This window comes from Rhincodon typus, chromosome 8 (assembly GCF_021869965.1).
Source record: "Rhincodon typus isolate 14 chromosome 8, sRhiTyp1.1, whole genome shotgun sequence".
Lineage (NCBI taxonomy): Eukaryota > Metazoa > Chordata > Chondrichthyes > Orectolobiformes > Rhincodontidae > Rhincodon > Rhincodon typus.
The window spans coordinates 80,090,874-80,117,719 of record NC_063339.1 but is presented as its reverse complement, the minus strand read 5'-3'; the positions used below and the strand labels follow the sequence as shown (position 1 = coordinate 80,117,719).

General features: G+C 40.0%; 1 protein-coding gene across 1 annotated transcript in view; it reads right to left on the bottom strand.

Annotated features, from left to right (window-relative positions):
* ubr1 (ubiquitin protein ligase E3 component n-recognin 1) overlaps positions 1-26,846 on the bottom strand; it is a 154,472-nt gene that overhangs the window by 26,451 nt on the left and 101,175 nt on the right. The window contains exons 26-32 of the mRNA XM_048600485.1: positions 26,103-26,255; positions 25,772-25,869; positions 23,648-23,738; positions 21,037-21,185; positions 16,762-16,817; positions 6,497-6,593; positions 4,394-4,461 (exon numbers count right to left, since the gene is read on the bottom strand). Of these exons, the coding sequence (XP_048456442.1) occupies positions 4,394-4,461; positions 6,497-6,593; positions 16,762-16,817; positions 21,037-21,185; positions 23,648-23,738; positions 25,772-25,869; positions 26,103-26,255 (712 nt within the window). The remainder of the gene's footprint in view (positions 1-4,393; positions 4,462-6,496; positions 6,594-16,761; positions 16,818-21,036; positions 21,186-23,647; positions 23,739-25,771; positions 25,870-26,102; positions 26,256-26,846) is intronic.

Genomic DNA, 26,846 nt, shown 5'->3' with positions numbered 1-26,846 from the left:
AGATATTTAATGTTTTGGCCTCAACCATTTTCTGTAGCGGAGAGTTAACAAGCTCACCACTTTCTGGGTGAAGAAATTCCTCATCTCAGTCCTAAATGGCCTACCCCAAATGTTTAGACCATGATTCCTGGTCATCAGGAACATCCTTGCATGTTTAGTCCTGTTCGAATTTGATACCGTCTCATTATTCCAAACACCGGTGAATATAGTCCTAACTGATCCAGTCGCTCTTCGTATGTAAGTCCTGACACCCAGGAATCAGACTAGTTTGTTGCGCTCCCTCTATAGCTCTAACATCCTTCCTCAGATAAGGAGGCCAAAGCTGCACATATTACTCCAGCTGTGGTCTCACCGTGGCCGTGCACAATTGCAACAACATATCCCCGCTCCTGTACCTGAACACTCTCACAACGAAGGCCAACATACCATTTGCCTTTTTCACCACCTGCTGCACCTGCACATATATCTTCAGCAAATGGTGCATGAAGACTCCCAGGTCTTGTTGCACCTTCCTCCTTCTTAATCTATCACCACTCAAAATAAACTGTCTTCCTGTTTTTGCTTCTAAAGTGGACAATGTCGCATTTATCCATATGCCATGCTTTTGCCCACTCACTTAATTTGTTCAAATCACACTCTCCACCCTCCCACCCAGTTTTGTGTTGTCTGCAAACTTGAAGATATTACATTTAATTCCCTAATCTAAATCATTAATATATATTGTGAATAGCTGGAGTCCAAGCACTAATCCCTGCGGTACCCGGCAGACACTGGCTGTCTCTCAGAAAAAGACCCATTTATTCCTACTCTATTTCCTGTCTGTCAATCAGTTTCTATCTGTTTCAGTACGCTATCCCTATCCCTTGCATTTGAGGTTTACATGCTAATCTTTTACGCAAGATCTTATTTGAAAGCCTTTTGAAAGTCCAAGGAAACCACATCCACTGGCTCCCCTCATCACTCTACAAATTACATCCTCAAAGTTCCAATAGATTTGTCAAGCATCTTCAAAAAAGTCGAATAAATTTGTCAAAAAGAATTTGTTTTTAGTAAAACCAGATTGATTTTTTAAAATACTTTTTCCATACTTTCTCTAAGAAAATTGTTAAGCATCCCTTAATAAAAGATTCTTACACTTGCCCAACCACAGATTCAGGGTAACTGGCCTGTTCTTACCAATTTTCTCTCATGCTCCTTTTATGACACAAGATAAGTGGAGGGGCAGGTAGTATTGAGGAAGTAGGGAGGCTGCAGAAGGACTTGGACAGCCTCAGAGCAGGCAAAGAAGTGGCAGGTGGAATTCAATGTGGCAAGTGTGAAGCTACGCACATTGGGAGAAAGAATAGAGGCACAGACTATTTTCTAAATGGGGAATGGCTTTGGAAATCTGAAACACAAAGCAACTTAACAGAATCCCGAGCCAGGACTTGCAAGGTTGATGTGTTAAAGTTCAGTTAGCAATTAAGGCCAATGCAATGTTAACATTCATTTTTGAGAGATCTAGAAGACAAGAGCAGTGATGTACATCATGAGCAGTTTTGGGCCCTGTATCGAAGGATGGATGTGCTGGCATCGGAGGGGGCCCAGAGCAGGTTTACAAGAATGATTCTGGGAATGAAGGGCTTGTCATATGAAGACGGTCTGAGGACTCTGGCTCTCTAGTCAATGGAGTTTAGAAGGATGAGGAGGGGTTGATCTCACTGAAACTTACAGAATACAGAGAGGCCTGGATAGAGTAGATATGGAGAAGATATTTCCACTAGTAGGAGAGACTAGCACCTGAAGGCACAGCCTCAGAGTGAAGGGATGAACCTTTAGAACTGAGATGAGGAGGAATGAACCAGAGGGTGGTGAATCCGTGGAACTCATTGCCATAGAAGGATGTGGAGGCCAAATCATTGACCTCAGCTTTTAGACTGAGGCAGATATGTTATTGATTAGTAAGGGGATCAAAGATGATGGGAAGAAGGCAGGAGAATGTGGTTGAGGAACTTATCAGCAATGATCGAATGGTAGTGCCAACTCAATGGGCCAAATGGCCTAATTATATTCCGACATCTCACGGTTCCATATGCAAATTTCCAAACTAATGACACTATTCCAAATTTAAGGAATTTTGGAGACTCATAGCCGATCTATTTGCTATTTCTATAGCTGGCCCTTTTGGAAACTGAAGCTATCCATTTCTAGGGATTTTTTGGATTTTAGCCTGTTAGGCTTCTCCAATATTTTTTTCTCTGCTGATATTAAATATTCCTATTTTAGGCCTGAGGCCCTAATGTTTCTGGTATGCATCTTGTGTTTTCTTCTGAAAACAGACAAAATATTTGTTCAATACCCGTCATTTTCCTATTCCCTACGACAATTTCTCCTGTCGCTGCTTTTAAGTAACCAATAGCTACATTTTTTTTCTTACAGCTGTAAAAGTTTTTATATTCTTGGCTAATGTACATTTTTACCTCCTCTAAATCACATTTTATATGCTAATTTTAGTTGATAAAATACTCCTAATCCTCTGACCTGTTACATTTTTTTTATTCACTCATGGGATGTGGGTGTCACTGGCCAGACCAGCATTTATTGTCCGTCCCCAATTACCCAGATGGTAGTTAAGAGTCAAGCACATTGCTGTGGGTCTGGAGTCACATGTAGGCCAGACCAGATTAGGATGGCAGGTGACATTAGTGAACCAGGTGGGTTTTTCTGATAATTGATAATGGTTTCACAGTCATCATTAGCCTCTTAATGCCAAATTCTTTACTGAAGCCAAATTCTTCATTTAATTCAAATTCTACCACCTGCTGTGGCAGGATTTGAATTTGGGTCCCCAGGACATTAACGGAGTTTCTGGATTAATAGTCTAGCGATAATATTACTAGGCCACTGCCTGCCCTTATTATTCTTTGCAACTTAATAAGTCTCTTCTTTTAACTTAATACTACCTTTGACTTCTTGAGTCACAAATGAATCTTTCTTGCTGAGCTTTTTCTTTAATGGAACATATTTTTGTTGAACATTTTAAAAAGTTTCTTGAAATATTTTCCACTGTTCGTTTATCACCATACTTTTTAATCTATGTAATTAATCAAACTTAACAGTTCTCCCTGCATGCTTACATAATTAGTTTGTTTGTGACTGAAGTATGGTGTGAGTACACTAATTGAGGATTTAACTTGTATTATGATCATGATTTCCCAGGAGATCTTTTACTTTGACATTAATAATCAATCCTGCCTCATTACATAACGCTAAATCTAAACAGCTGTTTTCCTAGTCCGTTTCCCAATATATTGCTTCAGAAAATGAAAATATTGGAAATATTGCACCATTCTATCAACTGGACCATTCTAAGGCTTAATGCAGAAGGCAATGAACACATTGAGAACTTGTCAGGAGCATAATGTTGGAGAAGGCACACAGACCTCAAAGCACTTCATCTGCCTGACCCATCAAACACTCACTCCCCACGTTTCAGAGCTTGGAGAGTTCAGGTTTGTAGATTGCACACCAGACACATCAACTATCTCAGACCCCAGCAACACAAAGTGAAAGCAAATAATTCTTGATCCTAAGAGATTGCAATAGGTAAGGAAATCTGTTAATTAGATTAAAAAATAGATCCATGCTGAGCTGACATCTGCATTATGGTTAAAGCAGATACAAATATTGGTACATCATAGAGAACTATCAAGATCTTTGTAATCCAAAAGCCTCATCATACAACAAACCTGGAGTAGATTCTAGACTTGTGGATGGATTTTATCTTTTGGCTGAACTACTATTAGTTTACTCTTTACTCTAAGTAGTCATAGCTTCTCACCACAACTTATAATGACTGTATCACCCCACTTGATACTTCTAAATATGATGCTAGTTTTAGGTAATATACATCCATCTGGCCACTTTGCAGAGCACAAGTTGGGCAACCTATTTGATCTTTGGTAGTTAAAATCACAAGTAAATCATAATTGTTAACTCAGCAAGCTCCAGACATGGATGGAAGCATCATTTCCTAGGGGATGTAGTCTATTTAAAGACATTCTGTCAATGCTCAAATCTCAAAATGTAACACAAAGACGACTAATCAACCTTTCAAGCCTATTTTACTGTTCAGTTAGATCATGACTGACCTGTGCCTTAACACCAATTACCTACTTTTGGCCCATATTCCTAGTATCCACCCCCCCAACAAAAAATCTATCAATTTCAACTTTGAAACTTTCAAATGATCCAGAAGCTTAATAGATCTTTAGGATAAGAATTTCCACTACACCAAATGAAGAAAATGTTCCCTGATATGATTCAGAATCATTCAGAAATTTTTGATATTAAAATGAAAGAAATAATTAGTTGAACTATTATTCTTCTCAAATGCCATGAATCATAAACATACCAAAAGGTGGAAAAAGTCAATATCCAGGATTGACCAAGTATCTTCAACATCCAGATGAGGCAGAAAAACTAGAAATCAAAACACAGAATCAGATACTGTAAAATACTTTTCTTGGCCAAAGTGAATGGTTGATTATCAGAAGGATGGCAAACTCGTTTAACTGAATTATTTAAAGTTACTTTCAATATGATAAGTCAAATGATTAAAGTTCAGCAAAACTGAAAACAACAAAAAATAACATGCTTGAGTATTGTTTGTATGCATCCAGACACAAATTTATATAGATGGTCAAATTTTACTGAAAATTTCAATCTCCATTTACTAATTTTGCTTCTTACTTCTGAATTGAACCAAGATATCATGGAAATTAGTAGACATGGTTGTATTTACATTTGATGTTGCACTGACATTTTGCATTATCTTAAAGACTTCAATAAAGGCAATGCATAACGTATCTAACCTGGATGCATATGTAACAAAAAAGGGTATGAAATACATATCTATGACAGAAACAAAGAACTTCCATACTTTTAGTTTTATTTATTTCTAGTAATATGAATTTTACTGTATTATTTAAGATCGTAAGATGTAGCAACATAAGTAGGCCATTCAGCCTATCAAGTCTGCTCTGGCATTGTTGATCTGATAATCTTCAACTCCATATTCCTGCTATTCCTATAACCCTCGATTTCCTTACTGATTAAAAATCTGTCTGTCTTAGCCCTAAAAATACTTAATGACCCAGCTTCAATAGCCCTCTGGGATAAAGAATTCCACAGATTCACTACCACCAAGAAGATATTCCTCCTCATTTCTGTTATAAATGTACAACCTTTTACTCTGACGTTATACCCTCTGGCCCTAGATTCCTTCACAAGGGGAAACAACCTTTTCACATCTATCCTGTCAAATCCCCTAAGCAGTGCAAAGGAATTTGACTAGGCTGAATGCAAGGAATAGGAGCAGCAGTAGACCATTTGGACTCCTCAACCCACTCCACCAGTCAATGAGATCATGGATGATTTGATTTTGGACTTGAATTTACTGTTATGGCTGTGTCCTTAATCCTGGTGTCCCTGGTCAATCAAAAATCTGTCCAAATCAACCTTGAATATATTGAGTGACCCAAACTTCAAGCTGTCTGTGGAAGAGAATACCAAACACTTAACGATCCTCCGAGTGAATAAATTCCTTCTCATCTTAGGGCACTAGAGAAAATAAATACGCAAAAGCGTTTACTTCTGTGGGAGAGACTAAAGTTAGGTGACACAGTTTATGAACAAGAGCACACCCTTGGGTAGTAGACAGTAGAGTAAACTAAGATCCTAATCCGATCTGCCATGATCTTCTTGAATAGTGGGGAAAGCTCAAAAGGCCAAATAGCCTACCCCTGCTCCTAAGTCCTATGCTTTTTGTTACTATCTTGATCTTAATGGGAGACCCTTTATTTTTAAACCGTATCCCCAAGTTTTGGATAGCCCCCCCCATCAGGAAACATCATCTCAGCAGCTATCTTATCGTTCCCCTTCAAAGTCTTCCATCTTTTAATTCTTATTTGTCTAAACTCCAATGGGCATAGGCTCAACCTCTCCTCATAAGACAAAGTCCTTATATTAGGAACCAGCCTAGTGAAAATCCTACAGTACTATTCAAAGAGCAGTAGGGGCATTCTTGTCGGAAAATATTTATCCCTCAACCAACTTCACTGAAGCATATTATTGGGTTATTAGCTAACTGGTATTTGTAAGATCTTGCTTTGTCTAAATTGGCTTCAATATTTCTTGTATTACAACAGTGACTACATTTCAAAAGTGCTTCATTGGCTGTGAAGCACTGTGAAGTGGCCAGAATTGTTGAAGAGTTCTGTATAAACACAAACTTTTCCCTTTTCTAAGCTCAGTGTGTGTCCTAGGGAACTTGGCCAAAAATCAATTTTATATGGTACTCAGAGAGCATTATTCCATCTGTCTGGTAGAAATTCAAACCAATGCTTAAATCAAATTCCTCCTTAACATGTTACATTGATCATTTGTCTCAACTGCATTCACCATCATCTGTTCAGCTCAATGCACATGAAAGGTTTGCATGCTTAGCCATACTTACCTGACATTAACCGGGTCAGGTGCTTCTGGATAACTCTGGATGATGCCACCACTCTCTGAGAAGCAGCAAACTGTAGAACTGCTTTCAGGCTAAGACCCTACAATTAGAAATAACCAGTCACTGTTCAGAGTTTGCCTCCCATCAGCCATAACAATTTACTGAAGTTACAGACTGAGGGAACAATATTATTCTAGGCATAGCCTAAAGATGAAATACAAAATCTGAAACAAAAACAGAAGAGGCAGTAAGAAATATTTTGCTTCAGTTTTGGCAGAAGAGAAAGATAATGAGAATGAAAGGGTACACGAGGAGGAGATGCAGCAATTAGTTAGCTGCAGGTAAGGAAACAGTACTGGCAAAAAAACGGAACTAAAAGTACAAGTCATATTGTATCCGGATGACAAGTAAGTCTGAATGCCGAAGGAAGACAGCAGACTTGCACTACACAACCTTTTAGGCATTCACAGACATTAAGATTGTACTAAAGCACTACAGGGCTACCTATACATCTCCATTAATGAAAAGGCCCAAGAGGAGAGAGAGAGATACCGGATTGACAATAGATCAGCCAGGCTGAAATCAAAACTAGAAATCAACCTAAGAAGTGGATGAATACTGATTTTATATTAATTTCTTTTATATTAATTGTTTTTCATCTGCCAAGCTCCTTTCCAGAAGAAGGATGGAATTATTGATCGAGTGAAATGTTCAGTGAAAATTAAAAGTTAATGAATAGAGATTTTAGCTAACAAGCATTCAGTGACATGCTTTCACTGACCTATCAGGGTGTACTAGGAACACAAAAGTAGGAGTAGGCCATTTAGTATTTTGAGCCTGCTCAGCTGTTCAGCAAGATCTTAATGTGATCTCAACTCCTTTCCTGTCCATGATTTGGGATTTCTTATCTATCAAAACTGAGACTAAACCTTAAACAAATTTGAGTGTCCGCTGCTTTCTGGGGAAGAGAACTTCACAGACTTGCAGCGATCATAGAAAACATTCTTCTCATTTGTCTTCACCTATTTTTGAACTGTCTCTCCGAGTTCTAATTTCTCCCACAAACGAAATATCTTTTCAGTATCTACTCTGTCAAGCCCTCTCAGGCACTTATGTATTTCAAAAAGAACACCTCTCATTCTTCCAAACTTCAAAAAGTACAGGCCCAGTTCATTAAATTTTCTTCATAAGATCAGGTTTTTGTCCCAGGAATGAGTCAAATGAACCTTCTCTGAACTGGTTTAATGCAATTATATCCTTTTTCCAAGAACAAGATCAAAATTGTATACAGTACTCTAATGTAGTCTCACCAAGGTCCTGTACGGCTGCACAAATCTGCCCACTTTTGATTGCCATTCCCCTTGTAATGAATGTCAACATTCTATTTCCTTTTTAAGTTACTTGCTGTTCCTGAGTAATAATATTTATATGGTTCATGTATCAGGAATCCAGATCTCTCTCTACCTCAGAGTTCTACAATCTCTGCATTTAAGTAACATGTAGCTTCTCTATTATTTCTGCCAAAATTGTCAAGTTGACATTTTTCCACATTATATTCCATCTGCCAATTTTTGTTCACTTAGTCTATTCATATCACTTTGCAGACTCTCTATATTGTTTGGACAACATACTTTTGTAGCTACCTAAGTGCCATTAGCACTTTTACCTATCATACATGTGGTCTCTTCATCCAAGACATTGATGTACACTATAAAACAGTTGAGGCTCCAGCACAGATCTTTGTAGCACTCCACTGGTTACAATATGCCAATCAGAATCTTCTTTGCTATTAGCTAACCAATCCTTCATCCATGATAATGTGTGACTTTGTGCCTTGTCACGTGCAGTAACCTTTGATGTGGTATCTTATCAAAAGCCTTTTGGAAAACTAAGTATACCACATCCACAGACTGCCCTTTCCTACCTATATTACTATATAGTTGTATATTACTAGTTGGCTCTTTCTCATACTGTGTCCCACTTTCTTTGACTCATTCTTTGTCAGTGCTTGAAATCTGACCAATCTCTAGACTTTCTGCTTAGGTGTACAGTGTTTTTTCAGTTTAATACTATTCTCAACTTTCTTATTCAGCCATGGATGATGCTTCTTTCTCAGCGGAGCAAATCTTTGCTGAGAGTTATGAAATATCTCCTTAAAAGCCTACCACATCTCCAGTGTTCTACCTTTTCACTTTAATTAGCACTCTTCATACCCTTATAGCAGCATTTGTTTGGGTTTAAAGCTCTGGTCTCAGACCCACACTTCTCACCTTCAAATTGAATGCAAAATTCTATCACATTATAAATCACTCAGAGGTAGTAAGAACTGTAGATGCTGGAGTCAGAGGTAACATACAGCGTGGAGCTGGAGGAACACAGGCCAGGCAGAATCAGAGGAGTAGAAAAGTTGACGTTTAGGATCGGGATCTTTCTTCAGAAATGGGGAGGGAGCAGGGAGCTCAGAGATAAATAGAGAGGAGGGGTGGGATCAGGGAAGGTAGGTGAGATGGTCCAGGTGACTTTGAGGTTGGGTGAAAGATGTAAGTAAAGTTGATGAACTGTTCAAACTCCTTGTGGGAGCACAAGGCAGCGCTGATACAGTCATCAATGTAGCGGAAGAAGAGGTGGGCATTTAAAGGCTCCATTACTATGAGGTTAATTGATTAATCCTGTCCTTATGTTCAGCACCAGGTCAAAGAATAGCCTCAAGTACATACTGCTCTAAAACACTCATTTTCCAGGCTATCTTTGCCAATCTGATTTGTCCTTCCACATGCAGTTGAAAATCATCCAAGCTCTCTTGCAAGCTTCATTTATTTCTTCCTATATACTTGGTCTAACAGTGTAGCTATTATTAAAGGGCCTATAAACCAAACCCACAAATGACTTCTTAACTCTCCTATGTCTTTTATCTAAACAAACAGATTCTGGATCTCGCTTTTTCGAGCTATGATCAAGAATCACTATTGTAGTAATGACATAAATAATTAACTAATCTAACCCACTACCTATTTCATTATTCCTAACTTTTTGAAAGGTCAAATATCCAAGGCCCAGCCTTAGTCACCCTGCAATGATGTCTCCATAAAGGCTATCATACATATTTATTACAATTTTGGTTAACAATTTATCCACTTTGATATGAATACAGCATGCATTTAATGTTTCATTTGCCATTTTTGCAGTCTCTACCCATATCTGCTGGCGTCATACCTCAGTTTGTCCTCTCTGCCTCTTCCTGCTAACATTCTAGTTAAATCATTCTCCACACCATTAGCCTGATCTGTTACATTTTCCTGCGATTTATCACAACTCCTCTCATGATTCCTTCCTTCCAGTATTTAGTTGAAAGTCCTCTTCTATGACTTGTCAGAAAAACTGGTCCCAGCATAGTTCAGGTGAAGCCTGCTCCTGTTCCATTAGTACTGATGCAAGTGTCCCATGAATAGGAAAACTAATTCCCTGACAATTAGATTGGATTATATTACATCTCACCAGAGAAACATGGCCTGATTAAGAACATCCAAGACGCATTTATAAAAGCAGGTCACAGAGAATCAAAGAGTCCCTACAAAGTGGAAACAGGCCATTTGGCCCATCGAGTCCACACTGACCTTCCGAAGAGCATCCCACCCAGAACCGCCCCCTACCCTGTCCCTGTAACCCTGCACTTCCCATGGCTAATTCACCTAGCCTGCACACCCTGGACACTATGGGTAATTTAACATGGCCAATCCACCTAACCTGCAAAACTTTGAACTGTGGGAGGAAACCCACACAGACACAGGGAGAACGTGCAAACTCTGCACAGTCACCGGAGGGTGGAATTGAACCCGGGTCACTGGCCCTGTGAGGCAGCAGTGCTAACCACTGATTCACCATGCTGCCTCTAATCTTGGAATATGTAAGAAACCTTTGAAGAACTAGTTGCCTGTAGTAACGAAGGAAAAGTTACTAATATTTGTGATAAAATCCATTTAAAAAATTCATTTGTGCTCAATAAACTAGCAGCTTATAACATTTAAGAACAGGTCATTCTACTGTCACAACAGCAATGAGCATGGGATGCTCAAAGTGTTCCAGTAGATAACTTAAAACAGTTTAAGGGTAGCAGTTCAACAGTCAGCTTTTAATCAGTCAGAGAAAAATCCTTGCAGCTGAGAATGCTGTTGTTTGGCCTAAATAGTTAGGGTTAACATCAACCGCAGGAGCTGTTAATTTATTGCAACAGAGAGTGGCCATGAGAAAGACACAAGCTATATATGGTTGGTACAGCTGAGAAAGATTGGGATTCAGAGACAGTGACGAGCAAGAGGAGGCCTCTTGAAATGCTGCAGTTAGCTCTGAGGAGTTGGGGGCAGTTGAGAGTTGGGACTCAAGGAAGCCCAGTAGCAGCAAATATAGCTCAGGGCACTTGGGAGACTGGAGTTCAGAGAAATCCAAGTGTAGTACCAGCTTAGTGAAGCAGTCGTCTGCAAAAGAGCTGGAATCGTTTCTTGACTACATGCTGAGGTGTGACTCTTTGCATGCCTAGATGAGGTGCATAAATAGCAAGTTGATTAAAGCATAATGAAGAGAAAGGAATGGCTCAAAAAAATCATTAAAATTATAATACTGCAGATGCTGGAAATATTCAACAGGTTAGGCAGCATCTGTGAAGAGAGAAACACAGTTAATCTGTCAGGTTGATGACCTTTGATCAGAACTAAGTGTAATTAGGCGCTGAGCAAGGGGTATGGAGCAGAGGCAAAGGAAGGTCGTGATAGAGTCAAAGACAGTGTAATTAAATGACAATAGTTAGTCTCCCAGGGTAAAAAAAAAGAAACAAAAAAGATGTGTCAAGAGCAAGTGCATTATTGTCTGAAAGTGAAAACAAAAGAAAAACTTTAACATGGAAAAATACAGATACGAAAACGACAGTTTACCAGCTGAAATTCACGTTAAGTTTGGAAGGCTGTAAAGCCCCTAAGATGAAATGTTGTTGCTCAAGCTAACGTCGAGCTTCAATGCAATAGTGCAGCAGGCTGAGGGCAGGAAGGTCAACACGAGAGAAAGGTGGTGAATGAAAATGAGAGCAGTGAAGCTTGGAGTCATGCTTGTGGGCTAAGCCAAGATGTTCCTCAAAGCAGTTATGTTTGGTCTTCCCAATGTAGAAAAATGAATACAGTAAGCTAAACTGAAAGGATTATATGTAGATCTTTACCTTGTAGGGGTGTTGGGGGCCTGGGATAGTGAGGTGACATGAGGTTAAAAAAAGGGCAGGTGTGCACTCTTCATGCTTGCATAGAAATATGCTATAGGAAAGGGATAGAGTGTAGGGGATGATTGACAAGTGCACAAGAGAATCACAAATGGAATTGTCCACTTGGAATGCTACAGGGGAGGGGAAAGATGCATTTGATGATGTTATCATGCAGTGGAAATGGTGGACAATGATCCATTGAATATGAGAGGTTGGTGGGGTAGAAAGTGAGGTCAGAGGGAACACTATCATGGCTCTGGGAGGAAGAGGAAGGGGTGAGAGCATAAGTACAGGAAATGTAGTCGACACAGTCAACAGCCTTGTCAACCATATGTGGGGAGTCCTTGGTTGAGGAAAAAGACGACAATTCGACAATGTTGGTATAGAAGGTGACATCATTGGGACAGATGCGATGGAGACAGAGGGACAGGAAGAATGGAAAGGAATCCTTAAAGGGTGCAGGGTGTGAGGAAATGTGGTCAAGTTAACTGCGGTAGTCAGTTGGCTGATAATGAACAATAGTTAGTTGACAGAAATAGAGGCAAGGAAATGAAGAGAAATTGGACCATGTGAAACAGAGCTGAATGCAAACTGAAAGCAAAGTTGAGGAAAGTTTGATAGTTCGAAGCTTGATACAATCAGCAATGTACCTAGCCATAGTAGTACTGGGCCAAAGTATGTTCCACAAACCCCATAAAAAGACTATGACCCACACTGGTATTCATAGTAACACCTATTACTTGAAACTTTTCCCTTACTTCTGTTTTCAGAGATTAATATATTTGCTTTGGGCACATCTTGTGTTTCTTTTCATGTCCCATCATCACTTCCTTGGGCCTTGGAAGAATAACTGTCATCCAATGCTTACCGTTTCCCAGTCTCCCACAGATCTTGCTTTTGTCCTTGTCCCACCTATCCCTTGCTCAAAACCCATCGCATCTCTAACGTTTTCCACACAGCCGTGATGAAAGGTCATCAATCTGAATTGTTATTGCTGCTTCTTTATCAACAGATGCAGCGTGACCTGCTGCATATATCAAGCACTTTCTATTTTTAATATAAAAATAAATGATTAGTGCATCCTTTTTTGGAAAATGGCTTATGAAACAGTGGCTTTGTTCACTGCCATTGTTGGACCATCATTTTTAAAAAAAATATACAGTGTTCAATAACTGTGAGCAGGTCAAAGTATAACACAGATTACTGGATGAAATTTGGGAGAATAAAATTCTAAAAACGCGCATACCAAATTGTAAAACAAATACAGGGTGTCCTTGCTGTGGCTGCGGTCCTGAAAATCACGACTTCAAGTGAATCATACAGATTCACTTAGGTTCCTTTGTATATTTCTTATCCAGAAAAAAGTGTAAGATGAAATACTGTATTCTATATGTACAGTAATGTGTGTTCTTAGCTAAAAAGTTGCAAAATAAAATGAATCATGACTATAAAAGAAACTCTACATGTTGTGGGTATAGGACCTTTTTCAGCAAAAAAAAAAAAAAAAAATTAAATTTCAGGAACTTAGGAACAATAGTAGTCCATTCAGCTCATCAATTCTAGATCACATCTGATCATCTACTTCAATACCATTTGCCCACACGATCTCAATATCCCTAGATGTTATTAATCTCAAGAAATCTATTACACTCTTGAACCTGTTCCTTGACTGAGCCCCCACAGCCCTTTGGGGGAGGGAATTCCAAGGATTCACCACCCCGAGTGAAGAAAATTCTCCTCACCTCAGTCTGAAACAGTTAATCCCTTATTCTGGGATGACAAACACCAGTTCTAGGTTTACCAGCTGGGGGAACATTCCATCTGCATCCACCCCAACATGTTCATGCACAAGAATTTATTAAGTTCAATTAGATCAATTCTCATTCTCCAAAACTGTACAGCACACAAGCCCAGTTAACTCAATTCCTGCTCATAAGAAAACCCTGCCTTCTGAGGAATTAATCTGATGAACTCCTCTTGCAATCCCTCAATGCATGGATATCCTTTTTCACAAAAGGAGACTAAAACTATACACAATAATGCAGTGCAGTCTCACAGAGACATCTTTACTCCTGTACTCAAATCCCTTGCAACGAAGATCAACATACTTTTTGTTCTTGCAATGTTCTTGTCCATTCACGTCCTCTTGAAGCCTCCTTGCATCAAACACATTACATTCCAACCTAGTTTTGAGTCACCAAATTTGGAAACATTATAATTGGTCCTCAGCTCTTAATCACTTAAATAGATGTAAACAGTGGTGGTCCAAGCACTGACTTGTGGCTACCCACAAATGTAACAGCCTGCCATTCCGAGAATGACATTATTATTCCTTCTGTCTGCTTTCTGTCTATAAATCAATTCTCAATCCATACTACTGTATTAACCCCAAAGTCTTGCACTTTAAATCTATTTATGAACCTCCTGCACATTAACTTATCAAATGCTTTCTTAAAATCCAAACTTACCAAATCCACTGGCTCTCCTTTATATATGCTATGAGTAATACCCTCAAAAAACTCCAACAGGTTTGTCAAACATGATTTCCCTTTCACACATCCATGCTGACTCTGCCTATTTCTACCATTATTTTCATTCTGCAGGACAATTTCCACAATCTACTGAATTATGAAAGATATTCACCAACGCATCCACTATCTCTATGGCTGGAGAATTTATCAACTTTTCAATCCTGTTCATTTTTCAAGCACTGTCATTTTATTAAATGAAGTTTCTTTCAGCTCCTCAGTTTCACAGGTCCCTTGGTTATCTAGTACTTCTGAGAGATTATCAGTATCACCTCTGTGAAGATGGATAGGAAGGATGCAATTATCCCATCCCTAGAGATGGGAAAGTGATGAGAAGGGCAAATAAGTGAATGAACTGACAGATATTTGCCTCCTTCTCGCCATCTCCACCATTAACTGCTGCATGAGAACGTCCATGTGTCCTTCCATGATCCTTCTCAACTCACCACCAATTAAGGCCCTTCAGTGATCAGTTAACATCACTAATAGGCCTCAACTTGCCTTCGCAAAAAGTGGGAAAGTGGCTGCTGGCTGGGAGAACAGGGTCACCTACTGGCCAGATTGGGTGGGGTTGGAAAGAGGTCAGAAAATTTCATTTATTATAATTCTTCTGCTTCTATGTCTTATGGCCTTATGACTCAGGGCCGAACAAGGGATGCTGTCACAGGCACAAGTGGTCAGCCCTGTTCTTGAACTGGACTTCTCTCTCCCTTTGACTTTCACTTGATCCAAAGAATATATAGTTATCTTCTCACCAGTTAAGCACCTTAAGCCAGACAATCTCTAGATTCAGAGACAGGTAGCTCCTGTTGGTCAGTATTGAAGCTCCTGATTTGTCACAAAGTTAATTCTTAAGGGCTGGTTGAAGCTTGATCCAGCGAGCTCTTTCACTGGTGCGTCACCTCTGAAGATGCCGACCCCACACTTTTAGCATTTCGTGCACTTTGTCCACCAAAGTAATTGTTTAGTTTCTCCATCATTTCTCTGTACTATAAATTCCCCTGTCCACACCTGTATAGGGCTCACGTGACCAAGCTAATCTTTTTCCTTTCCACAAACCTAAAAGAAACTTTCATAGTCCACCTCTTAGTTTCTCACTATCTTGCGTTCATCTCCTCTCCTTCTTTATCAATTTCTTGGTCATCCTTTGCTGGGTTCAAAGGCTGCTCCTAGAACACAGGCTGACCACTTTTTCTGGTATCCTTAGAAGCTACATCCTTTTTACAAATGCAATCTCTAACTTATTTATTAGTCACTGTTGATTCACCTTTCCCATTGGTGTTCGTGCCTTAGAAAAATGTAGATCTGTTATAGACCATGTAATAGTTCTTTAAATATGAGCCATTGCCAAGCTACTGTCAAAATATTTCAGTGAATTTTCCCAATCACCATTTCTAACTTGCTCTCCATTTAAACAATACATTACTTCGTTGTTCTGTGAAAGTGGAGAAGTTCACATTTTCCCACATTATGCTCCATCTGCCAATGTTTTGCCTACTCACTTAACCTATCAATATCCCATTGCTGTCTCCTATATCCTCTTAATAACCTACTCTTCCACCTCTCTTGTGCTATCAACAAATTTAGGAGGCATACATCATAGTCCCATTATCCAAATCACAAAGATAAACTGTAAATAAGTAAAGGCCTTATCTAATCCCTGCAGCATGTGACTTACTACATCTTGCCAACCAGAAAATGACCTATTTATGCCTACTCTCCATTTCCTGTTTGCTAAGCAATCCTCCATCCTTGCTAATATCAAACCCTACATCACGAAGTCTCATTTTTTGGTTACTTTTGATATCATTAGATCACAACTAATTCTTTAACAATACAACATTCCAGTTTAACATCAACACATTAGTATGTGGAATGAACTACCAGAGAAAGAGGTGAATGCAGGCACAGTTACAACGTTTAAAAGACATTTGGGTAAGTTCATGAAAAGGAAAGGTTTGGGAGGATATGAGCCAAATGCAGGCAGGTGGGGCTAGTTTAGTTTAGGAACCCATGGTGGGCGGGGACAGGTTGGACCAAAAGGTCTGCTTCCATGCTGTATGACTATATGACTACATTTCTTACATCACAGAAAGGATGCAAAACAGATCTGCTCAGATGATACCAGTTACAGACTGGAGAAACTGGGGCTGTTTTTAAGAAATAAGTGAATGAAGCATTAAAATTATATGGCATAAATTTAAGATCAAAATAATGAAAAGAAATGATGGGAAAGTTTATGAGATAGAAGGTGGACAAATACTTGAATGATACAGACTTGAATGAGTATTTAGAAACAGTAGGGAATAGGAATAGGAATTAAATAGATTAAATTTAAAGAGACTTCCTAAGACCAGATGGCATCTCACTGCTAATGTTCAAAGAAAACCTCAAAGTTAACCATGTCTACGAACACCATTGTCAATATGTTCAAGAACTTTACTCAACTTAATCTTGAAGAGAATTTCTGTAATTAAAACCAAGAGTAACCATTCTACCTGTCTGTCTGGTAGTGATCCGAACAAAACTTTGTCCTCATCAATAAGAATATTCTCTGCGGGAGGGGAAAAGTAGTGTTAAAAGTAGCAATAGCTGTTTTATTTTGTAACTTTATATATAGAACATTGTACATTGATAAACTTGTCAACGAAATTCCAATATTATCTGAAGTACAGTTTGCTAAGGTAGATAGAAACAATTTTCTCTGGTGGGGGGTGAACAGAACTTTAAAATCAAAGCTAGACTACTCTGGAGCAAATTTCAGGAGCAGTTGTTCAAATATAGAATGGCAGAATGTCTCCCACACTAGCCCTCCTACCAAAAGCTGTGAAGGTTGGGAGAAAACAGAATTTAGATCAATTTTTACTAATAATTACAGAACCCACAGCAGGGAAATAGGGTTAGGATACAGAGCAACCATGATCTACCTGACTGGTGGAACAGACTTGAGGGGGCTGAACAACCTACTCCTGTTCCTAAATGGCGTCTTTTAAGGCAGTTTATTTAAATCACTTTATAACTGGGTTTGAAAATTTCCATCCAATTATAACATCATAAACATTCTATGTGAAGAAATTGTTGGTGATTATTTTGAAGGAAGGAGGAGAGAGGTATAAGGAGTTGCTGAAATCTAGCTTATATCAAAATCTAATCCTATGTCCCTTTTTATTACAGACCTAGGCAAAATTCCTACTTACTGTGATTGGTTTGCTCGCTGAGCTGGTTGGTTAGTTCGCAGACATTTCATTACCATGCTGGGTAACATCATCAGTGCAGCCTCCGATGAAGCGCTGTTGTGTTTTCCCGCCTAGTATTTAAACTCTGGGGTCCGTTGGAATTGGTTACCTCATTTCCAGTTTTCCTCACAGTGGTGTATATATAGGGTCTAATTCTGTATGTTTATTGATGGCTTTCTTCGTGGAGAGCCAAGCCTCTAGAAATTCCCGGGCTTGTCTGTGTTTGGCCTGTCCTAGGATCCTGATCTTGTCCCAGTCGAACTGGTGGTTCTTATCCGTGTGAATGGAGACAAGTGAATACTGGTCATGTCCTTTTGTTGCTAGTTGGTGTTCATGTATTCTTGTGGCCAGTTTCCTTCCTGTCTGTCCAATGTGATGTTTGTCGCAGTCTTTGCACGGGATCTTGTACATCATGTTGGTTCTGTCCGTAGTGGGTAAGGGGTCTTTGGTTCGAGTAAGCAGTTAGCGTCGGGTTGACATAGGTTTGTGTGCCACTCTGGTGCCCAATGGTCGTAGGAGTCTTGTGGTCAGTTCGGATGTGTTCTTGATGTATGATAAAGTAACGAGTGTGTCAGGGCGTACTGTATCTTCCTGTTGTTGTTTGTATGATAGGCATCATTGGACCCAGCTGTTCGGGTACCCGTTGTCCTTAGATACTTGGTAGAGGTAGTCTTCTTCGTTTTGGCTTAGTTCCGGATGGTTGCAGCATGTTTAAGGACAACAGGTACCCGAACAGCTGGGTCCGACAGTGCCTATCACACAAACAACAACAGGAAGATACAGTACGCCCTGACACACTCGTCACGTTACCATACATCAAGAACATATCCAAACTGACCACAAGACTCCTACGACCGTTGGGCACCAGAGTGGCACACAAACCTATGTCAACCCTACGCTAACTGCTTACTCGAACCAAAGATCCCTTACCCACTACGGACAGAACCAACATGATGTACAAGATCCCGTGCAAAAACTGCGACAAACATCACATTGGGCAGACAGGAAGGAAACTGGCCACAAGAATACATGAACACCAACTAGCAACAAAAAGACATGACCAGTACTCACTCGTCTCCATTCATATGGATAAGGAGAACCACCAGTTCAATTGGGACAAGATCAGGATCCTAGGACAGACCAAACAAAGACAAGCACGGGAATTCCTAGAGGCTTGGTTCTCCAAGAAAGCCATCAACAAACACATAGAACTAGACCCTATATATACTCCCCTGCGAAGAAAAACTGAAATGAGGTAACCAATTCCAACGGACCCCAGAGTTTAAATACCTAGGCGGGAAAACACAACAATGCTTCATTGGAGGCTGCACTGATAATGTTACCCAGCAAGGTAATGAAACGTCTGCGAACTAACTAACCAGCTCGGCGAGCAAACCAACCACAGCATCCATAACCCAAGCTACAAATCTACTCAAGAAGCTTGGAATTCCTACTTAGTGATGTACAGATCCCAAGAAAAGCTCAAAGAAAAAGGTGAGACAGAGTTGAGGTTCAAACACATCTTCAGACCAAGGTTCTACCAGGCCATCACAGGACTTCAGCTGTGTTCTTGCTTCTGGTACTGGCTGAGGAACACTTATTATTAACTGCAGAGAGCAGGGGTACTAACTGAAAGCTCAAAGGGTTCACAACCATGATTCGTTCTTGAGAAAAGAGTGTTGACAAATGATGAATAGCTATATTCTGGAATTTAGAAGAATGAGAGGTGATCTCATTGAAATATATAAGATTCTGATGGAAATGTGATGGACACGAATTATTTACTCTGACTGGGGAATCTCAAAAATAAAGGTACAATCTCAGTATAGAGAGTCAATTATTTACGACAGAGATGAACAGAAATTTCTTCACTCAGAGGGCTTTGTACCTTTGGAACTGGCTTGCCCAGAGTTCAGTGAATACTTTAACACTGTAGTTTTAAGGCTAAGAAAAGCAGACTTTTGGGCGTCTCAAGGAATCCAATGATATGAAAAGCTGGAAGGAAAATGAAACTGAGTCAGGAGGTCAGTTATGACCACATAGAATAGTGAATCAGGGTCAAGAAGTTGTATGGTTGCCTACTCCTTTTTCTTACATTCTCATGGCTGAGCTGTACACTCTGAACTTGTGCTCAGTGATACAGAACACAGAATAAATATCTAAGTTCCATTCCTAAATTAAAACGTAATATCATGCATTAAATTTAACATGATAAAAGCAAAATATAGCAGACACTAGAGATCTGAAATAAAAATAGAAAAATCTGAAAAGTGGGTCTGACAGCATCTGCAGGGAAAGAAACAAAATTAATGCTGTGTCGAATGTGACTCTCCTCTACAACCAATGAATTACACTGGACTTGGAATATTAACGCTCTTTCTCTGTCCAGATATTATGCCACGGCTGAACGTTCAAGCCCTTTCTGTACTTACCTCTCATTCTATTCCTACTCTATCTGGATTCCAATTGAGTTACAAGAATCAAGAAGATAAATTAGTCAAATCTGACAAATGGCTCAAGAAGCTGGTTTGACAAAGGACTGAGCAAGGGATAAATCATTGTCAGTGGAATTACTACCTGGCTGGTCTGTGGGAGTCAGCATATCAACACCTCATAACTGAAAACACTGGATGTTGGAACAGGAGGAGGTCATTCAGCTCAAGTCTACTCTGTCAGTTAGATCTGCTTCACAATTCCACATCTGTCCTAGTTCCATAACTCTTCACACAGGAAAAACAGTTTGAATGCAATATATAACAAAGGGGTTAGCTGGCCAAAACAAAGTACAACTTTCAGAACGGTGTTAAGGTTGTTGACTTGCTCTTTGAGCTGGCTTGTATTTGTTCAGATGTTTCGTCAACATGCTTGGTGGCATCATCAGTGGCGCCTCCAATGAAGCGATGTTATTCTACTCCGCTTGGAATTCATATTGTCTGGTCCGTTATGGTGAGTACTGTCATTTCCGATTTTGATCCCTATGGGTTTATATATGGGGTCCAATGCTATATGTTTGTTGATTGAAGTATGGGTGGAGAACCATACCTCTAGGAATTCCTGTGCATGTCTATATTTGGCTTGGGCTACAATGGTTACACATGCAAAACAGATGAACTATCCTTAATATCTGTACATTCAGACAATGAAGGCCATCAGTTTAACTGGGACAAAGTAACCATAGTACCCCAAGCCAAACAAAGACACGCATGGGAATTTCTAGAAGCATGGTTCTCCACCCATACTTCTATCAACAAACATATAGAATTGGACCTCATATATAAACCCATACGGATCAAAACCAGAAATGACAGTACTCACCATAACGGACCAGACAATATAAATTCCAAGCGGAGTAGAATAACATAGCTTCATCAGAGGCTCCACCAACAGTGTCACCTAGCGTAGTGACAAAACATCTGAACAAAAACAAGCCAGCTCGGCGAGCAAGTCAACAACCTCATCCACAGCCCGAGCTACAGATCTTTGCCAATACTTTAAAGAACAGTGTTAACCCAGAAACTAAAAAATGTAGTTGAATACCTATGGATTGAATGGTAAAGGCACAAGCATTCCATGCCATCAACGGAACTCTAGAATCAGCTTCATTGGGAGCGACCTTCAAACCTACTCGGTACACGGCTGTAGCGAACAACTGCAGTATTTCAACAATGCTTTTAGAATACATGATCCTGCGTAAGTGCAAAAGAGAGCAATAATTGTTAATGTATTTTCAATTTATGTCCTGATTCCAGATCATTGGCCCTTGAATTCCCAAAATTTCTGTCATAGCAGCGGTGTGTGCTGGATTCATTTTAATCAGTGCTAAATACCTTCCAGGAACTTCATTTATAGAATCATAGAATCCCTACAGTATGGAAGCAGGGCATTCAGCCCATCGAGTCCACAAACGCTCCGAAGAGCATCGCACCCAGACCCACCCCTACCCTATCTCTGTTAGCCTGCATTTCCTACAGCTAATCCACCTAGCCTGCAAATCTCTGGACAATATGGGCAATTCAGCACGGCCAATTTACCTAACCTGCATATCTGGACTGCAGAAGGAAACCGGAGCTCCCAGAGGAAAGCCACACAGACACGTGGAGAACGTGCAAACTCCAGGTCACCTGAAGGTGGAATCGAACCCAGGTCCCTGACGCTGTGAGGCAGTAGTGCTAACCACTGCGCAACCAACAAACCACCACCACCACAAACCACCACCCACCCCACCGCCCCAACCGCCCTTTGCTAACATTTGTTTTGTAGCATTTCTCCCTGACAATGGGACGGATCCTATTCCCACCCAATCTCCGCAAATGCAGAAGATTCATCAGTGGGATTTGGGAAGCAAGCTCTTGGTACTGCACTGGAGTGTCAGGCTTAAATTCTGTGCTCATGGGTTTTGAACCCGGAGCCTTGCAACTTGGAGGTGAAAATGCTACTGATACAGACACAGCCTCCAAGGGGAATGACTGATCAGTAAATTTCCTGTCATACAGATTTATAGCTTGCTGATCTTAATTTGATCCTAAATTATCTTAACCTGGCCTCATTTTTCCACATATCCAACAAACACCTTCCCCAGAAGAATGGATATCAGGAACTCAAAGTGAGGAATCCAAACAAGTGGAAACTGCGCATGTATATTACAAGCAAGGAAATAGACTCTTTGGTCCAACTCCATGCCAACCAGATATCCTAAACTGATCTAGTACATTTGCCCATATCCTCTAAACCCTTGCTATTCATGTACCTATCCGGATACCATTTAAATGTTGTAATTGTACCAGTCACCACCACTACCTCTGCAGCTCATTCCAAACACGCACCACCCTCTGCGTGAAAAAATTGCCCCTTAGGTCCCTTAATTCTTTCCCCTCTCACCTTAAACCTATGCCTTCCAGTTTTGGGCTCACCTAACCTGGGAAAACAACCTTGGCCATTCACCCTATCCATGCCCCCATTCACCCTATCCACGCCCCTCATCATTTTATAAACCTCCAAGCTCAGCTTCTGACGCTCCAGGGAAAATAGCTCCAGCCTATACAGCCTCTGTCTATAGCTCAGACCCTCCAACCCTAGCAACATCCTTGTAAATCTTTTTTAAACCCTTTCAAGTTTCACAACATCTTTCCTATAGCAGGGAGACCAGAATTGAGTGCAGTATTCCAAAAGAGGCCTTACCAATGTCCTGTACAACCACAACATGACATTCCAACTCCTACACTCTATGCAGTGACCAATAAAGGCAAGAGTACCAAATGCCTTCTTCACTACCCTGTCTATCTGTGACTCCACTTTCAAGGAACTATGAACCTGCCCCTGCCAGGTCTCTTATCGTTAAGTGTATAAGTCTTGCTCTGATTTGCCTTTCCAAAATGCAAACCTCATATTTATCTAAATTAAACTCCATCTGCCACTCCTCTGATCAATATCTTGCTGTACTGAGATAACTTTCTTTACAGATCACTGCACTACCAATTTTGGCTTCACCTGCAAACTTACTAACCATTCCCCCTGTATTCACTTTCAATTCATTTATACAAGTGACAAAAAGCAGTGGACCCACCACCGATTCCTGCTGCACACTGCTAGTCACGGGCCTCCAGTCCGAAAAGCAACCCTCCAACCCCATACACTGTCTCCTACCTTCAAGCAAATTTTGTAGCCAAATGGTTAGCACTTCTTATTTCCATGTGATCTAACGTTGCTAACCAGTCTACCATGTGGAACCATTAAATGCCTTGCTGAAACGCCATACAGATACTGCTTTTCCTTCATAAATCTTCTTTGTCGCTTCTTCAAAAACTCAATTAAGTTAGTGAGACATGATTTTCCATGCCCAAAACCATGTTGACTATCCCTGATCAGTCCTTGCCTTTCCAAATACATGTAAATCCTGTTCTTCAGAATCCCCTCCAAAAACTTACCACCACGACATCAGGCTCACCAGTTTATAGTTCTCTGGCTTTTCCTTACCACCTTTCTTAAATAATAACACCACATTAACCACCCTCCAAATCTTCCGGCACCTCACCTGTGGCTGTCAATGATATAAATATTCTAGCATGGTGTTTCAGGTAACATGTTAACTGGATGAAATCTTTTATACATGTATTACGAGACAATACTACAATTAAATTATATTACGCACGGTGACTGTACTCCAAAGCTGAGGATGGATCTAAATTCTACAGGATCTTTCCATGCAATTGGGCTTGCTTGAATTAAGTTGCTTTCTTTTTCTGAGAAGAGAAAAAGGGGCAATTATTTCTGAATAACCTCCACATCAAAACAAGTATGTATTATATCCAAACCTGTACACTGATTTCTACAAATAGAAAAATAACACATGCTGTTTCAAGTGAATCAGCTTAATGAGCACAGAGAACACGTGTATTATCTGCATAGGTTCAGAAAATTACAAAACAAATGAAAACATTCGCATAATGTGTTTTTCTTTTCTCTTCATGGCCATTACTGAGGAATACCATTAGTGGGCAAGGTGTGGGAAGCAGCGAAGAGCTAAGTGATCAAATTGAATTTTTAAAAAAAATCATTTCTTTGTTATTTAATTTGTGGATTCTAAGCCATGTTTTTTGGCTCTCTTAGCATTATTGGTCACAAATGTCCACTTCATCCAGAAATTCGAAATGAGTAAATAAAGAGAAACTGTTTCCATCAGCAGGATGGTGGGCAACTCAAACTTAAGATATTTAACAAAACAATCAGACAAATTGTTAAGTCGCAGATTTTTTTTTGAAATGGCCTATGCTCTTGAAAAATCTATTGAAATGTGATTCAATTGCAACTTTCAAAAGGTAATTTTGAATTACTTCAAAAGAAAGCCTTCTCATAGGATGTGGGTGTCACTGGGACAGCATTTATTGTCTGTCCCTAGTTGCCCCCGAGGTGGTGGTGAGCTGCCTTCTTGAATTGCTGTAGTCCATGTGCTATAGGTAGGCCCACAGTGCAGTTGGGGAGGGAATTCCAGGATTTTGAACCAGCGACAGTAATTCACATCTTTTCCAGTTTTGCTATGGTTTGTGGCCACACTCGGTCAAATATGTCTTGGTATCAAGGGCAGTCACTCTCACCTCACCTCTGACATTCGGTGCTTTTGTCCATGTTTGAACCAAGGCTGTAATGAGGTCAGGAGCTGAGGGGCCCTGGCAGAACCCAAACTAGGCATCACAGAGCAGGTTATTGCTAAGCAAGTGCTGCTTGATAGCACTGTTGATGACACCACATTTCATCACTTTATTAATGATTGAGATACAGGTCAATTGGGAAAGCACAGGGAAATAGGACAGGCACATCACATCAAATCAAATAGCCTCCTCTGTCCTGTATGATCCTATGGTTATCTATGATACTTGAAATGTTGCCTCGCATGCCTCCAAAAAGCCAGTTACACAGTGGTACCTGCCCAATGAGCAGTTGCATGCAAGAAAACAAAGAGAGGTGGCAAATTTTAAACATTGCTGAACTCAGTAGTCTCTAAATAACTTCCAACTCATAAATGTTGATAGGTTGCATATCTCTCTGTAAGTAATTTCTTGTAAACCTCACTTGCAGCAGATAGCACTGAAACCCAATAATTAAACCAATCATAAATGCTGTTCATTAACAGTTCCAAGCTAGGGTTACTCTACTTGGAGCAAAGGAGACTGAAGGGACATTTGATCACGGCAGACAAAATTATGACTTGTTTCAATTAGGTAGACAATTTTTTTCTTTAGTTAATTACACAAAAGCTAGTGGATGTAGATTGAAGGTGTTGGGCAGTTTGGGGACAGGGGCACGCTAGTAGCACATAGATTTTTTTTTTTTTGCACTGTAACCAGAACTTGCCAATTTAGGAGAAGACAGCTGCAGAGCTACAGGACGGAACACAGGAATAGGACTCATTAGATTGCTCGACAATGAGTTGGGACGAACTCAAATGGGCTGAAAAGCCTCTTTCTGTGCTCTATAAACAGTCTCTCTGGTCCATGTAGTCTATCTTGTCAGAGAACCATATCGCACCAGTGACGACCATTTGGCACAGTGTCTGTGCTACCTCTTTGAAATAGCTAACCAATTAGTTCTACTCCATACCTGGCAATGAAAAGGAAGTGCCTCAATTTCCTCTGGATGTGAGTGATAGAATGCTGTACTTTCATATTGTATTGCATGGATTTGATAAGAAACTGGTTTGATGTCAGACTACAGGCAGATTGTTTTTCAAACTACAATGCCTTCTATGCTAAAATGAACAATTCCTTCACGAACGCACCTTTCGAGTCCGAAGCATTTGGTCCAATTAAACGTGCTGCTACATTTTGTAACCAGCGAGATAAAGTCAGTATCTGTGCTATAGTTTCTGTGTCTTTGCTGTAATACAATGAATAGGATAACTTATTAGAAGAGGACGTCCATAAATGGAATATTTAAACGTTTAAGTTCAAAGAACTTTACTACAACATGTCAACATTTTACAACAGTGAAATTGTTGTTTTGGTAATTTGTTACCACATTACCAGTTCTTACAACTCATACTTACACACTTCATCAACACTTATGCAAATGACATCAGATGTGCAATTAAATTGCCAGATGTATATTACCTATCAAGATTGCGAGCCTGCTGTGGAATAACTGGCATAACAGTGTTACACAGAGCTTTGCACAGTGGACAAAGAAACTCTCCATTCTCCAGATCAAACGGCAGTTCAGCATGGAGCCTGTTACGTGTTGAATTCTGCACAGCTTCAAAATATCTGCAGATTGGGAAGAAAAAAAAATTATGATATTTGAAAGTGGTTTCAAACAGAACTCCTAACTGAAGGGGAATAGCTGGTTTAAATGCATTGAAACATCAGAGATCAAGCCCCACTACTCCTGGCCTTCAGAGGACATCAATTTTAGCAATTGCCCAAATCAGTTTTTGTGAGTAGATGACAACAGTTGTTTGGAATGAGGCGATTATGCTCAAGTACATCATAGTATCTAAATCTCATCCTTCAGAAAATAATGCAAGTCTGTAGGTTTCTGAAATATTTCTGACCCAGGTCACAGAATCATATAGCCATCTGATCCATCATGCCACCATTCTTTGAGACAGCTGTTCAATCATTCTCCTTGTCTACAGCCTTGTCATTTCCACTGCTCAAATATTTAATGATTTCTCTTTCAAAAGTTACTGAATCCACTTCCACTCCCCCTTTAGTGGATTTTCCACTACAACAACTAGCTGATAAACGAATGTCTCATCTTCCCTCCGTCATAGGAAGGACGTTGTGAAGCTTGAAAGGGTTCAGAAAAGATTTACAAGGATGTTGCCAGGGTTGGAAGGTTTGAGCTATAGGGAG